Source organism: Bubalus kerabau, chromosome 19 (assembly GCF_029407905.1).
Source record: "Bubalus kerabau isolate K-KA32 ecotype Philippines breed swamp buffalo chromosome 19, PCC_UOA_SB_1v2, whole genome shotgun sequence".
Taxonomy (NCBI): Eukaryota; Metazoa; Chordata; class Mammalia; order Artiodactyla; family Bovidae; genus Bubalus; species Bubalus kerabau.
In genome coordinates, this window is record NC_073642.1 from 25655278 (window position 1) to 25669110 (window position 13833).

A 13833-nucleotide genomic window follows, 5' to 3' on the forward strand; every position below is an offset into this window, starting at 1 on the left:
AGTCAATGAGGGGCCATAGTTCTCTTAAAGTGAAAGTGTTAGTCGTTCAGTGGTGTCTGACTTTTTGGGACCCCATGGACTGTAGCCCTCCAGGCTCCTCTGTCCATGGCTCTCTCCAGGAAAGGATACTGGAGTGGGTTGCCATTTCCTTCTCCAGGGGATCTTCCCAACCCAGGGATCGAACCAAGGTGTCCTGCATTGCAGGCAGATTCTTTACCATCTGAGCTGCCAGGCAAGTCCCTAGTTCCCTTAGGCTGTTTGCTTTTCTTTTCTCTGCTTTTCTTCAAGCTTTTTGCTTTCTGTTCTCTGCTTGATAATTTCTATTGTCTTATCTTGAAGTTTGCTGATTTTTTTTTTCTGCTTGGTCAAATGTACCTTTAAATTCTTTTACAGAATTTTTCATTTGAGTTGTACTTTTCTGCTCTGGAATTTCTTTTTGGTTTCTTTTAAGGTTTCATATCTCTTTATTGATACTTCCATTTTGTTCACACATCATTTTCTTGATTTTATCCATATTTTCTTAAGTTCTTTGACCATCTTTAAAATAGTTCTTTTAACGTCTTTCTAGTATATTTGCCATTAGGTCTTCTGTAGAAGTGGTTTCTTTCTACTAATGTATTTGTTTGTTTGTTTGCATGGGTCAGACAAACATTTATTTCTTTGTATGACTTGTGATTTTGTTGTTGTTGAACATTGGACATTTGAGTCTAGTAATATGGTAACTTTGGAAATCAGATTCTCCTTTTCCCCAGGGTTTTCTATTTTTTAAAGTAATTTTTTATTAATTTGATTGATTGATTTTATTTTTGCCTGCACTGGGTCTTTTCTTGTTGCTGCAAGCAGTCTTTCTCTAGCTGAGACAAGTGGGGGCTACTCTCTAGTTGCGGTGCGCAGGTTTGCTTCTCATTGCCGTGGTTTCTATTGTGGAGCCTGGGCTCTAGATACTTGGGCTTCAGCAGTTGTCACACCTGGGCCTAACTTCCCTGCGGCATGTGGAATCTTTTCGGAGCAGGGATCAAACTTGTGTCGCTTGCATTGATTGTTTTAAAATCTATCTCTTTGCCAAGGACCTGCCTGAAGTGTAAACTTAAGGTCTTCTCGGGCATTTTCTCCGGAGAAGGCAATGGCACCCCACTCCAGTACTCTTGCCTGGAAAATCCCATGGATGGAGGAGCCTGGAAGGCTGCAGTCCATGGGGTCGGTGAGGGTCGGACACGATTGAGCGACTTCCCTTTCACTTTTCACTTTCATGCATTGGAGAAGGAAATGGCAACCCACTCCAGTGTTCTTGCCTGGAGAATCCCAGGGACAGGGGAGCCTGGTGGGCTGCTGTCTATGGGGTCGCACAGAGTCGGACACGACTGAAGTGACTTATCAGTAGCAGGCATTTTCTCTGCCGTTACCTGGGCATGTATGGTCACTCTAATTTTTCCCATGTGTACAGTTGCTTTTTAATACACTAGTCTTTAATACCTGGTTCCACAAAAGGGAAAAAGTGAAAATGAAGGAGGGGTAGGGAAGGGTGCTGGTTCTTTAAAACCCCTGGAAGTCACTTCAGCTAAAGCATCCTGCAGCAGTAGAGAGAGGTACCCCAACAACACTAGCTCCCCCTCTTTGTCTGTGCCTTTGTGTTCAGAAGCAGAAATCCTCTTGAGTACAGATCCCCAATATTTGGAGGATAGGTAACTTTTTGCGCTCCCTGGCTCCTACAAGCTGTCGACTGAAAAAAAAAAACCCACAGTGTGAGAGTTGTGAGTTGTTTTATTTGGGGCAAAATGAGGGCTACAGCCCGGGAGAAAGCATTTCAGAGAGCTTTGAGAAACTGCTCCAAAGAGGCATGGTGGGGGGTGGGGGGGGCGGTGGAGGGACTGTCAATATAGATGTGATTTTGGTGAAGGGAGAAATACACGCAATCAAGGACATTTTTTTGCAGAAGGTTACTGTTAGTCACGAAGAGCAGACGTCACCATGAAGGATTTTAGTGGTTTTCTAGATACAAGGAAAGGCAAGGATTGGGCTCATAAAATCATCTCCTGAAAATATCTATCGGAAGACCTGTTCGGCCAGTTTCTCCCAGAGCACAGAGGGCCTCTTTCCTGATCTCCACCCCGAAGTCCTTCCAGGGGGTACTGAACATCAGCAGCTGCAGTGGCTCATAATTTGATCCTTGCAGAGGTAGATGGCAAGTGCCATTTGCAGGCGACAGAGCTGTGTACTACCATGCGGCTGGTGGTGGAGGACGTGTAGCTGCTACTGTGCAAAGGGCTGAAGATCAAAATCAACAGCAATTTGCTGTCCAAGTCTTCCCCTAGAATTTACCAGCCTTCAACAGAGTCTATCGTTCTAAAATAAATACAGCAAACAGATTCTGCTAGTGAAATTGTTTACGTGGGAAGACAGACTCCTGGTGATCCAAACTCTGCTATCTTCCCAGAATCCTTGAATTCACTTATTTTTATTTTCAGTTTGGCCAAGAAGTGCTTTTTTTTTTTTGGCTATTCTTTGCACTCAATTTTTATCACATTCCACAGGCTTTGATAATGCAATGCAGTGTCTTCATTTTTTCTATTATGATTTTATTGTCCCTTACCAGATACAAGTGTTAGTTGCTCAGTCCTGACTCTTTGCGACCCCGTGGACTGCAGCCCTGCCAGACGCCTCTGTCCATGGCATTTCCCAGGCGAGAAGACTTGCATTCCCGTCTTCAAGGGATCTTCCCGACCCAGGGATCGAACCTGGGTCTCCTGGATTGCAGATTCTTTACCACGAGCCACCAGTTCAGTTCAGTTCAGTCGCTCAGTCGTGTCTGACTCTTTGCGACCCCATGAATCGTAGCACACCAGGCCTCCCTGTCCATCACCAACTCCCGGAGTTCACCCAGACTCATGTCCATCGAGTCAGTGATGCCATCCAGCCATCTCATCCTCTGTCGTCCCCTTCTCCTCCTGCCCCCAATCCCTCCCAGCATCAGAGTCTTTTCCAATGAGTCAACTCTTCGCATGAGGTGGCCAAAGTACTGGAGTTTCAGCTTTAGCATCATTCCTTCCAAAGAAATCCCAGGACTGCCCTAATTTACTTTGGTACCTTTGAGGGGTTTTGTTTGTTTGTTTTTTTTTTTGAGATTTAGAATACGGTCAATTTTTGGTAATTCAAACACATTTTAAAAAGAAGAAGAAAAGGAAAGAAAAAAGAATCCCTGATCTATATAGATACCAAAAATAGAGGCAGAAGAGGGAGGAGGAAAGGGGGAGGCTGTTAGACGTAGAAGGGCTCCACGCTTGCTCCCAGTATTACCACATGGAACAGTGCCCCTCTGGAGGGGTGACTTCGAGGATTCCTAGAGGAGGGGGCCACGTGAAATCACTTTCTCCCCTCTTACGACTTTTCTTGGCCATGCCCTCCACCCCCTCCTCTTCCAGACGTGTAACTCGCAGAAGGAGAGCCTAGGAACTCGTCCTGGATACGAGTGGGAGGCGCTGCAGTTGGTGAGGAGGGGCCTAAGGGAAGGAAGGGGCCAGCCTTTCAGCCCCGGTAGAACTCCCATCTCCTGGAGCGCTGGGCACCTCGCAAAGGGTACCGCCCGCGCCAGGCCTAGCTGGGGCGGCTCCGCGGCGGGGACGCGCCTCCGCCTCCCAGCCCTGCGGCGGGGACGCGCGCCGGACAGCTCGGGGAGGGGCCGGCGGAGGCACGCGGCCTCCGGAAGCGCCTTTCCCGGAAGGTAGGGAGGCGGCGCCGGCCTCGGCGATGGCGGTTGGGCGGCGGCACCGCTCTCTCTAGCCTGCGGAGCCGCGCCGCTGGAGGATGGCCTCGCTCGGACCAGCAGTTACGGGCGAGCAGGTCCCGGGGGCTGAAGCGGAGCCGGGCGCCGCGGGGCCGCCGCCGCCGTCGTCGACTTCCTCTCTGGGGCCCCTGCTCCCCCTGAAGCGGGAGCCGCTGTACAACTGGCAGGCGACCAAGGCGTCGCTGAAGGAGCGTTTCGCCTTCCTCTTCAACTCGGAGCTCCTGAGCGATGTGCGCTTCGTGCTGGGCAAGGGCCGCGGCGGCGGCGGCGCTGCCGGGGGCCCGCAGCGCATCCCAGCCCACCGCTTCGTACTGGCCGCCGGCAGCGCCGTCTTCGACGCCATGTTCAACGGCGGTATGGCCACGACGTCGGCCGAGATCGAGCTGCCCGACGTGGAGCCCGCTGCTTTCCTGGCGCTGCTGAGGTGAGGACGGCCGCCGAGCTGTGACTTTGGGCGAGGCTCTGCTTACCCCCCGGCCTCGGTTTCTTCCCGCGTCGGTGACGCTCGGGGAGGTCGAAACACATTCGTCAGCCGGGACGGCTGCCCGCCTTGTCGTTAGGGTCAATACTAGTGTCTGGGGCCCAGGAGCGTGCGTTTTCCCGTTTCCAGTAGCGGGGTTTTTAGGGAATTAGGGACGTGATGAGAACAGAGTTTGGGTCAAGTCGCCCTGATGGCCTGTTTGCGATGTTTTAGGTTTTTGTTGGGGGAGACGGGTAGTTGCAGAGTCTTGGAAGACCGATGACCTTTTAATTTTATTTTTTTTTAATTCTTACTCCTTTTTCATTAATATTGGTTGTCATGATTCAGGAAAGTGAACACCTAAACAAGTAAGGATGGTTCTAGCTAGCTTGCATTCCTGCAGACAAGATTATGTTTGCTAAAAAAAAAAAATCTTCCTATCAGTGTTAGAATTCGCTTTTTGATTATGTGAGGATAGAAGATTGACTTCTGATTAATATTATTTAATGGAGGGAGCTAATAGTCTGGCATTATTAGCTGTTATTCACAAAAGTCCATTTAGGAAGGTGTAAGTATTGTGAAGAAAGCTGAGCGCCGAAGAATTGATGCTTTTGAACTGTGGTGTTGGAGAAGACTCTTGAGAGTCCCTTGGACTGCAAGGAGATCCAGCCAGTCCATTCTAAAGGAGATCAGTCCTGGGTGTTCCTTGGAAGGACTGATGCTGAAGCTGAAACTCCAATACTTTGGCCACCTCATGCGAAGAGTTGACTCATTGGAAAAGACTCTGATGCTGGGAGGGATTGGGGGCAGGAGGAGAAGGGGACGACAGAGGATGAGATGGCTGGATGGCATCACCGACTCGATGGACATGAGTTTGGGTGAACTCCGGGAGTTGGTGATGGACAGGGAAGCCTGGCGTGCTGTGATTCATGAGGTCGCAAAGAGCTACTGAGCGACTGAACTGAACTGAACTGAAGTATTGTTTTATACAGTTTTACTAATGAGACTGAGCCCCAAAGAAGTCAAGTAACTTGACGGAGGTAACAGAGCCAGCCCATACCAGAGACCATGTGTGTTTCATTATGAGATGGTTTTAGCTGCCTGAATAGAATGTATTGTTAAAACAACAGGCTTGGATGGTACTGAGGCATAACAGGTAGGTCAGGGAACAGATAGTTCTCCACAAAGGCTCACAGCTCACTCAGGAAGATCAGTAGGAAATGGAATACAAAGTTAACACAGGTAGAAAGTAATACCAAAATCCCATTAAAAAATGAATAAAGGACAGGATAGATCATTTAGGGGAAAAAAATACAATTAGCAGCCAGTGTTTAACCTCATTAACAATTAAAGAAGTGCAAATTAAAAGTATAGTACTTTTCCTCTTCTTACAAACCCTCCAGGTTTTTTGTGTTTTGTGTGTGTGTGTGAAGATAACATCTGGCAAGACCTTTCCGACAAAGGTGGTAGGAAAACAGTTTGGCATTGTAGATTATTTTCCCCACAGGTAGGAAGTAGTCAAGTACTGAAAATGTTCCACACAAAAATATTTAAGCAGGACTATTTATAGTAGTGAGGAAGTAGTGTAGCAGAGGGAATGGTTTTAGGTCCATCTGATGGCATGTGGTGCAGCTGCTAAGCAGGGCACCAAAACCCACTCCAGTATTCTTGCCTGGAGAATCCCATGGACAGAGGAGTTTGGCGGGCTGTGGTCCATAGGGTTGCAGAGAGTTGACTGAAGTGACTTAGCAGGAATGCATCTACTAAGTATGATAGTCATGAAGACTAGATAATAACATTATTGTGAAAAAAAAATGTGTATAATTAGCATTTGAAACAGTGCTCACAGTAATTAAAAACTGAGAAAAGAAACAGCAAAGATATACTTAGAGAAAGGGAGAGAGGAACTATACCGAAATGCTAACCAAAGTTGTGTTGGAGTGGCAAGATGGTGTTGACTTGTTTTTCATTTGTTTCTCATATGTTTTGTAATTTAGTTCAGTTACATTTATAAAAGGAAAAACAACAACAGCTCAAAAGCTAATATCTAGATCATTTTGGGATTTGGTTTGAAGTTGACTGGGAGCATTGGTTCTTCTTCTTTAGATTTTCTAAATTGGAAGTACTTTTTAATGAATTGTTGGTTCACCTTCATTGTAATCACCTGTTAAATTCTTAATTCGCTTCCTCCCTCCTTACAATATTGTAATGTTTGCCAGTGGGACCTTGAGAGCATACTTAATACTCTCCCTGAATCTGATATTGGCTATGTTTGAGAGCCACTGATCTAAATATTGTTGGGTAGGTTTTTCTTTTAAAAAATACAGAGATTGCTATGATACGAATGTAGAGAGAAAATGCTGGTTTCATATTTTCACTGAAACTGTTAATCAGTCCGTTGTTTCCCACGAATAGAAAATAAGTGAATTCATCTGAGTCCTTGAAATTTTTCTAGTTTCAGTGTGGTCATGGGTACTTATACTTCTTCAGGCTCTAGTCATTGTTTTATTCTGAAAGTGATCTCTGGACTGATTTTTAAACTTAGGTTATTGGCTGGTTGTGAAGCAGAGATGCTGTACTTACGTATTATTGTGTGACAAAAAAATGTCTCATGGTACTTACTGAAGTTGAAAAGCAGGTTAGCTTGGGCATACTTTTATGTTTACAACTTGAATTAAACATTACTTAAAGGCTTTTGAACTTGAGTTTGAAGCACTTTAAGAAACTGCTCGTTTTGATCTGCCAGACCTTTAAGTAATGTTCTTAGTTGTTCATTTGAAAAACACTGCCTTCCTTGTACTGCTTTAGATATTGGATACAGCAGTGAACAATAGGAAGTCCCTGCCCTCACAGAGTTAATCATCTAGTAGGGAGAAACAAAGACAAAATGTCAAGTACAAAAAAGTGTTTTAAGGAAAGATGGTCAACCTGTGGGAGAAGGACCATTCATCGCAAGGAAAAACGTATTTAAGCCCCAAAATTGCTCCTGTTAGACAGACTACAAGAGTAAACCAGTGTGATCTGAACAGATAGAATAAGGGGGAAAATGGTAGAAGATGAGGTCAACAAGATAGGCTGGCCAGGATTATGCACAGCTGTAGAGCCCATGGAAGGACTTGGATTCCCCCTGTCTATGGTGGGAATCCTTTGAAAGGTTTTGAACAGGGAGTTGATAGGAAACATGAAAGTGTTAGTCACCCAGTAGTGTCCCATTCTTTGTGGCCCCACCAGGACTGCATAGCCCGCCAGGCTTGTCTGTCCGTGGAATCAGGGGCTGCTGTGATCTGGTTTAAAAACTCCTAGCAGTTGTTTGGAGATTAGACTGGAAGGAGTGAAAGGAGCAGGTGACAGCTGTTCCACAGGTTCTGTCCTTAGCTGCTGTCTTCCTTTCCCCCATTAACCTATGGCGCTACATACTACCCCGGCGGTACTGTGAACCTTTACTCAACCCAACCCGAGTTTCCAACTGGACAGTCACAAATGAGTGTCTATTTAGTACACATGCAGATGGACTGTCAACAATAAAAATATCTTAACACTTAATGAGTGCTTGCCATGTTCTGCTTACTGTTGTTCCTGAGCACCTTGTGTGAACCCAAATTTCAGAACAGTCTTTGAGGCAGGCATACTTCATATGTCCTGTCTCAGGCAGCTTTTGTCATAATAATGCTATAAAGCACTGCAAAAATCAGGGGCTTAGAAAAACAATCGTGTATTCTTCCTCTGAATATTCTTGTTATGTGGGTCAGTTGAGGATGTCTCAGGTGGGCTTGGCTCCAGGCTGTAGTTTGGTTCCATTATGTTCGATTTGTTTCTCATCCTGTTTGGACCAATCTTGAAGGTTCTACTCAATTCTTTCAATTTTTTTTTTGGCATTGCTTCAAACAGATCACACTGCCTTTAGACTCAGCTCACTTCATTCTTCACGCTGTTAACAAAGTTATCTCTCTGATATCTAGACATTATCACAGTACTCCCCTGAATCTCTTAATGACTTCTTTTTGCGTATGGGATGCATTTAAACATTTTAGCCGATATGCAAGACCTTTATGATTTGATATCTCTTCCTCTTCCTCTCCGTCTACTGAGTACCCCAGTACTGCTGATGGTCTTTTTCTTATTTTAATACTTGCCTTCTAATGCCTCCTTGCCTTTGTACTTCTTTGTCTGCCTAGAAGGTTTACACACTTAATTATTACCCTTCAGATATACTTGAGGCTTTATCTCTTTATGAAACGTCGCTGCTGGCAGATTTGCGCTCTGCCTCATGTAATGTCTTGTATCAAGTTTTTTATCTGTTGCTGTAGAACAAGCCACTCCAACACTTAGTGGCTTAAACATAGTCTTATTATCTTTCACAGCTGTGTGAGAGGTTCTTCTAGCATATTCTTCAGGTCTCCCACGCAGTCAGAGTCTGATAGCAGTTGGGGCAAGGGTCATCTGGAGGTTTGATTCACATTATGGTTTGGCTGAGCCTTTCTGTCTCTCCAAGGCTCCTGCAGCTGATCTTTGCAAGGTTATTAGCCTGACTTCCTGGCGAGCAGCAGGCCATGGCTCCTGAAAGCACAAAAGTAGGAGCTTCTGCATCCTCAGAGTTTAGGCCCCAGGCTGGCATAGTGTTACTTGTGCCACGTTCTGTTGATTAAAGGGAATCAATCAGGATGAGCCCAGAATAATTATGGGACAGCTCTGTGTAAAGGTCTGGATCACAGAAAGCATGATTTATCGGGGCCATCTTTAGAGATTATTTATCAAATCATGCCTAATGTATAATGCTGTTATAATTATGACATTACTTTTTAATCATTTTATTACCAAACCATGAGCTTTTTGTGGGCAGTGTTGTCTGTTTGTATTTCTAGGACCTATTATTATATAGTCCTCAGTAAATGTTTTTGAGTAAAATGAATGAATCAGTAGTGACACAGTTTCTTGTACATAATCTTACGATTTTTCTATTTTACAATGAAGTTTGTACCTTAGTCGTTTAATTTTTAAATTGGATTAAATGTAACCTAAGTTTTAAATTTTGGAAAGCCATTCATCTTCAGGAAAAAATCAGAAATAGTTTGATGACCTGTAATTATTTCTCTGTGCTCTTGTTCTTAGAGGTAGTGTATTAGGAATGTTAATTTTAAAATGCAAAGTACTGTGGTAATATTATGTTTAATTTTAAGTTATAATTTGTAAATATTGGCTTACAGAGTTTTTTTGAATTGCAGCAGTGTTAGTAATTAAATAAAATGTGAGGAAAACATGTATGTAAAATATGAATCAGGGTGATTCTTGGATTTTTAAGTAGCTTTTTTTCTTACTAGAAATGAAAATGGTTTCCCTATCAATAGCTAGAAACTTGTACTGAGCTGTGTAGTTGGCTAACGTGTATTTATTAAATCTTTGCCAGGTGCCAAAACTGAGCCTGGTGCTGTAGGAAAGATATGGGAAAAAACATAAGAAACACAGAGTTCCCTTTCTTACACTTTATAGTCTTGTATTTATTTATAATTTGCATTGCTCCAAAAACAATTTAAAATGTCTAACAAGAAACACAGAGGTAAGAAATAAAGCAGTCAAGATGCTGCTAATATAAAAATACATGCTACACACACTCTACAGACTTAATTTTGATCATTTTAGCAACTATTACGAAAAGGGAAAGCTGGCCAGTCAGTTACAGTTCACAGTGTTTGTCAGATTAAAAACAGGCCAACTGCTTAAGAGATGCACAACTCTTATCTGATAATAGATCAGATTAGATCAGTCGCTCAGTCATGTCCGACTCTTTGGGACCCCATGAATCGCAGCACACCAGGCCTCCCTGTCCATCACCAACTCCCGGAGTTCACTCAGACTCACGTCCATCGAGTCAGTGATGCCATCCAGCCATCTCATCCTCTGTCGTCCCCTTCTCCTCCTGCCCCCAATCCCTCCCAGCATCAGAGTCTTTTCCAATGAGTCAACTCTTCGCATGAGGTGGTCAAAGTACTGGAGTTTCAGCTTCAGCATCATTCCTTCCAAAGAAATACCAGGGCTGATCTCCTTCAGAATGGACTAGCTTGATCTCCTTGCAGTCCAAGGGACTCTCAAGAGTCTTCTCCAACACCACAGTTCAAAAGCATCAATTCTTCGGCGCTCAGCCTTCTTCACAGTCCAACTCTCACATCCATACGTGACCACAGGAAAAACCATAGCCTTGACTAGATGGACCTTTGTTGGCAAAGTAATGTTTCTGCTTTTGAATATGCTATCTAGGTTGGTCATAACTTTCCTTCCGAGGAGTAAGCGTCTTTTAATTTCATGGCTGCAGTCACCATCTGCAGTGATTTTGAAGCCCAGAAAAATAAAGTCTGACACAGTTTCCACTGTTTCCCCATCTATTTCCCAGGAAGTGGTGGGACTGGATGCCATGATCTTCGTTTTCTGAATGTTGAGCTTTAAGCCAACTTTTTCACTCTCCACTTTCACTTTCATCAAGAGGCTTTTGAGTTCCTCTTCACTTTCTGCCATAAGGGTGGTGTCATCTGCATATCTGAGGTTATTGATATTTCTCCAGGCAATTTTGATTCCAGCTTGTGTTTCTTCCAGTCCAGTGTTTCTCATGATGTACTCTGCATGTAAATTAAATAAACAGGATGACAATATACAGCCTTGATGTACTCCTTTTCCTATTTGGAACCAGTCTGTTGTTCCATGTCCAGTTGTTGCTTCCTGACCTGCATACAGATTTCTCAAGAGGCAGATCAGGTGGTCTGGTATTCCCATCTCTTTCAGAATTTTCCACACTTTATTGTGATCCACCCAGTCAAAGGCTTTGGCATAGTCAATAAAGCAGAAATAGATGTTTTTCTGGAATTCTCTTGCTTTTTCCATGATCCAGTGGATGTTGGCAATTTGATCTCTGGTTCCTCTGCCTTTTCTAAAACCAGCTTGACCATCTGGAAGTTCACGGTTCATGTATTGCTGAAGCCTGGCTTGGAGAATTTTGAGCATTACTTTACTAGCATGTGAGATGAGTGCAGTTGTACAGTAGTTTGAACATTCTTTGGCATTGCCTTTCTTTAGGACTGGAATGAAAACTGACCTTTTCCAGTCCTGTGGCCACTGCTGAGTTTTCCAAATTTGCTGGCATATCGAGTGCAGCACTTTCACAGCATCATCTTTCAGAATTTGAAATAGCTCAACTGGAATTCCATCACCTCCGCTAGCTTTGTTCATAGTGATGCTTCCTAAGGCCCACTTGACTTTGCATTCCAGGATGTCTGCCTTTAGATGAGTGATCATACCATTGTGGTTATCTGGGTCATGAAAGGCAACTTGAATGGAGTTGTGGGCCATATGTTAGTGACTCAGTCGTGTCTGACTCTGTGCGACCCTGTGGGCTGCAGCCCACCAGGTTCCTCTGTCTATTGGATTTTCCAGGCAAGAATACTGAAGTGCCTTGCCATTCCCTTCTCCAGGAAATCTTCCCGACCTCCGGATCAAACCCACATCTCCTGCATTGCAGGCAGGTTCTTTACCACTGAGCCACCAGGGAAGCCCTGTGGGCCATATAGTATAGTCTAAAAACACAATTCTTTGGTTCCTGGAATGTTCTTCCTACCCTCTTTTCATGTTTTGGATCTCAAGTAGGAGTTCTTGTGGGAACCTTTTCCAGCTCTTTTTGTCAGTGACCCCAATTATAGATTGTTACAGAACCATGTACTTCAATTTTGTGGAACTGGTTTCCTTGAGCTTGAATCTATTCAAACAATGGTAATAAAGGCCCTGCATCTCAGCTCTATAGTTTATAACTCTAGCAATTTTTCCTGAAAACAAACTAAGACAAATATGAAGACTTCTTCCTATCTGTCCCTTAAAAACTTAATCGGTTTCTCATTTAAGAAGGGAATTGAGCATGTTGTTAGCCTTCTGTCTGTTCCAGTTAAAATGACTATATAGAGAAATACAAAAGAAATAAACCCATTACAGTGAAGACAAAAAAGGGAGAGAGGTTGGAAGCCAATGTAGAAAAGGGACAAGGCAGTTGGAAGTGTGTTGATAATGAAGTGGAGTGGCTGGAGCCCAGAATCCAGAGAAGGAAGAGCTGTGGTGGAGGTGGGGGCTGTCTTTCCTGGCTGAGCCCCAGCATGGCTCTAGGTTGAGAGCTGTGTGGTGAGCAAGGTGAAATGAGAAGGTCATCCCCTCAACCAGCTCTTGTATGCTAACCATTGCACGCCACCCCCACCCCCCACCCCCGCCCCCCTCCGCAATAGCTGACAGTCTCCTCTTGACAGAAACTAGACAAACCACCTGGGGAGAAGGAGGATGCTGGCTTATTTTAGGGAATTCAGGGTGATGGCATTGAAAGGGGGTGGAGGAGGTGTGGTAACTGACCTAAAGGCTGCTTTCCCACTCTCAGGTAAGGTGTCAGACGAGCCTCCCACATACACAGCTGCCCACCCACCTCTCCATCTTGGAGAAGGTTTTAGCTGGAAAGCAGTCCTGCTTACACAACAGCAAAGAAAACACACCAGCTACTGGAATGGTCACTGGAGATAATCATTAAACTTTTGACGTATAAGGACAATCAGAATATGAATGAATGATAAAGACCAAGAACAGCTGGTCCTCGAGGAAACAGGTAATTTAGGGAACAGAAAGGAACTTTTAAAACTTGGAGACTGAGAACATTTTTCACATCCATAAAAATGAGACATGGTACTGTAGAGTTAAAAAAAAAATACTCAAGAGGCAAGAATGCTTAGAAATTTAACTGTATGATTGCTGGGGGAAAAATAGAAGGGCTGGAACACTTGAAATCTTGTGAAATATAGAGGAAAATAGTAGAGATAAAAAATGAAGCAGTATAAAAAATAAATAGCTAATGTTTATTAAGTATTTGTGTGTATTTTAACTGATACTAATCCTCACCAGAGCATTATGAAGAAGATACTGTTGTACAAATCTCTTTAACGGAGAGGAGCACAGTGATAACTTATTTAAAGTCATGTAGCTAGGAAGGGATAGATTCAAACTCAAGCAATCTCTTCTTGAGTCCAGGCAAATTAAGAGGGCTCCCACCTGACTGGCCTGAGAGTCTAACACTGAAAGCAGTCAGAGCCCAGAGACGGTGTGTTATGGTAGACAGCTCTTGTGTTTCCTCAGCCTGTTAACCCATCTTTAAAATGCAGGTAGCAGCACCTCCCTTCTTTGTGAGAGGATTAAACGAATTGGCATCTGTCACATGATAGAGACTCAACAAATGCTAATTTTCCCTCCTCTTTTTATTCATCCCCCTACCCCTAACTATAAGAGACTTAAGGTTTTTTTTAATTCCGTGCAAGGTTTTTTTTAATTCCGTGCACTCATCACTAAATGACACATGTCATTAAGTGAGTATTATGAGGGTGATACAGATGGATGGCTTGAAAGGTTTTGGAAAAATGTTTGAAAACAATGTAATCTTGAAAAACAGCAACCTTACTTTTGTACCTGAGTTGTAAGGGAGTCACTCAATTGTGTCCGACTCTTTGTGAGCCGATGGACTGCAGCCCACCAGGCTCCTCTGTTCATGGGATTCTCCAGGCAAGAATACTGGAGTGGGTAGCCATAC

At 44.0% G+C, this 13833-nt stretch overlaps 1 protein-coding gene across 5 annotated transcripts in view; it reads left to right on the forward strand.

Annotated features, from left to right (window-relative positions):
* The first annotated feature begins 3539 nt into the window (after positions 1-3539).
* Positions 3540-13833, forward strand: part of BTBD1 (BTB domain containing 1) — a 46142-nt gene continuing 35848 nt past the window's right edge. For 2 of the 5 annotated variants that reach the window (XM_055556025.1, XM_055556028.1), the window contains exon 1: positions 3561-4205. In XM_055556025.1, the coding sequence (XP_055412000.1) occupies positions 3802-4205 (404 nt within the window). In that variant the 5' untranslated portion in view covers positions 3561-3801. Of the gene's footprint in view, positions 4206-13833 lie in introns of all 5 variants that reach the window. The other 3 variants (XM_055556030.1, XM_055556027.1, XM_055556026.1) reach the window with 3 other exon arrangements.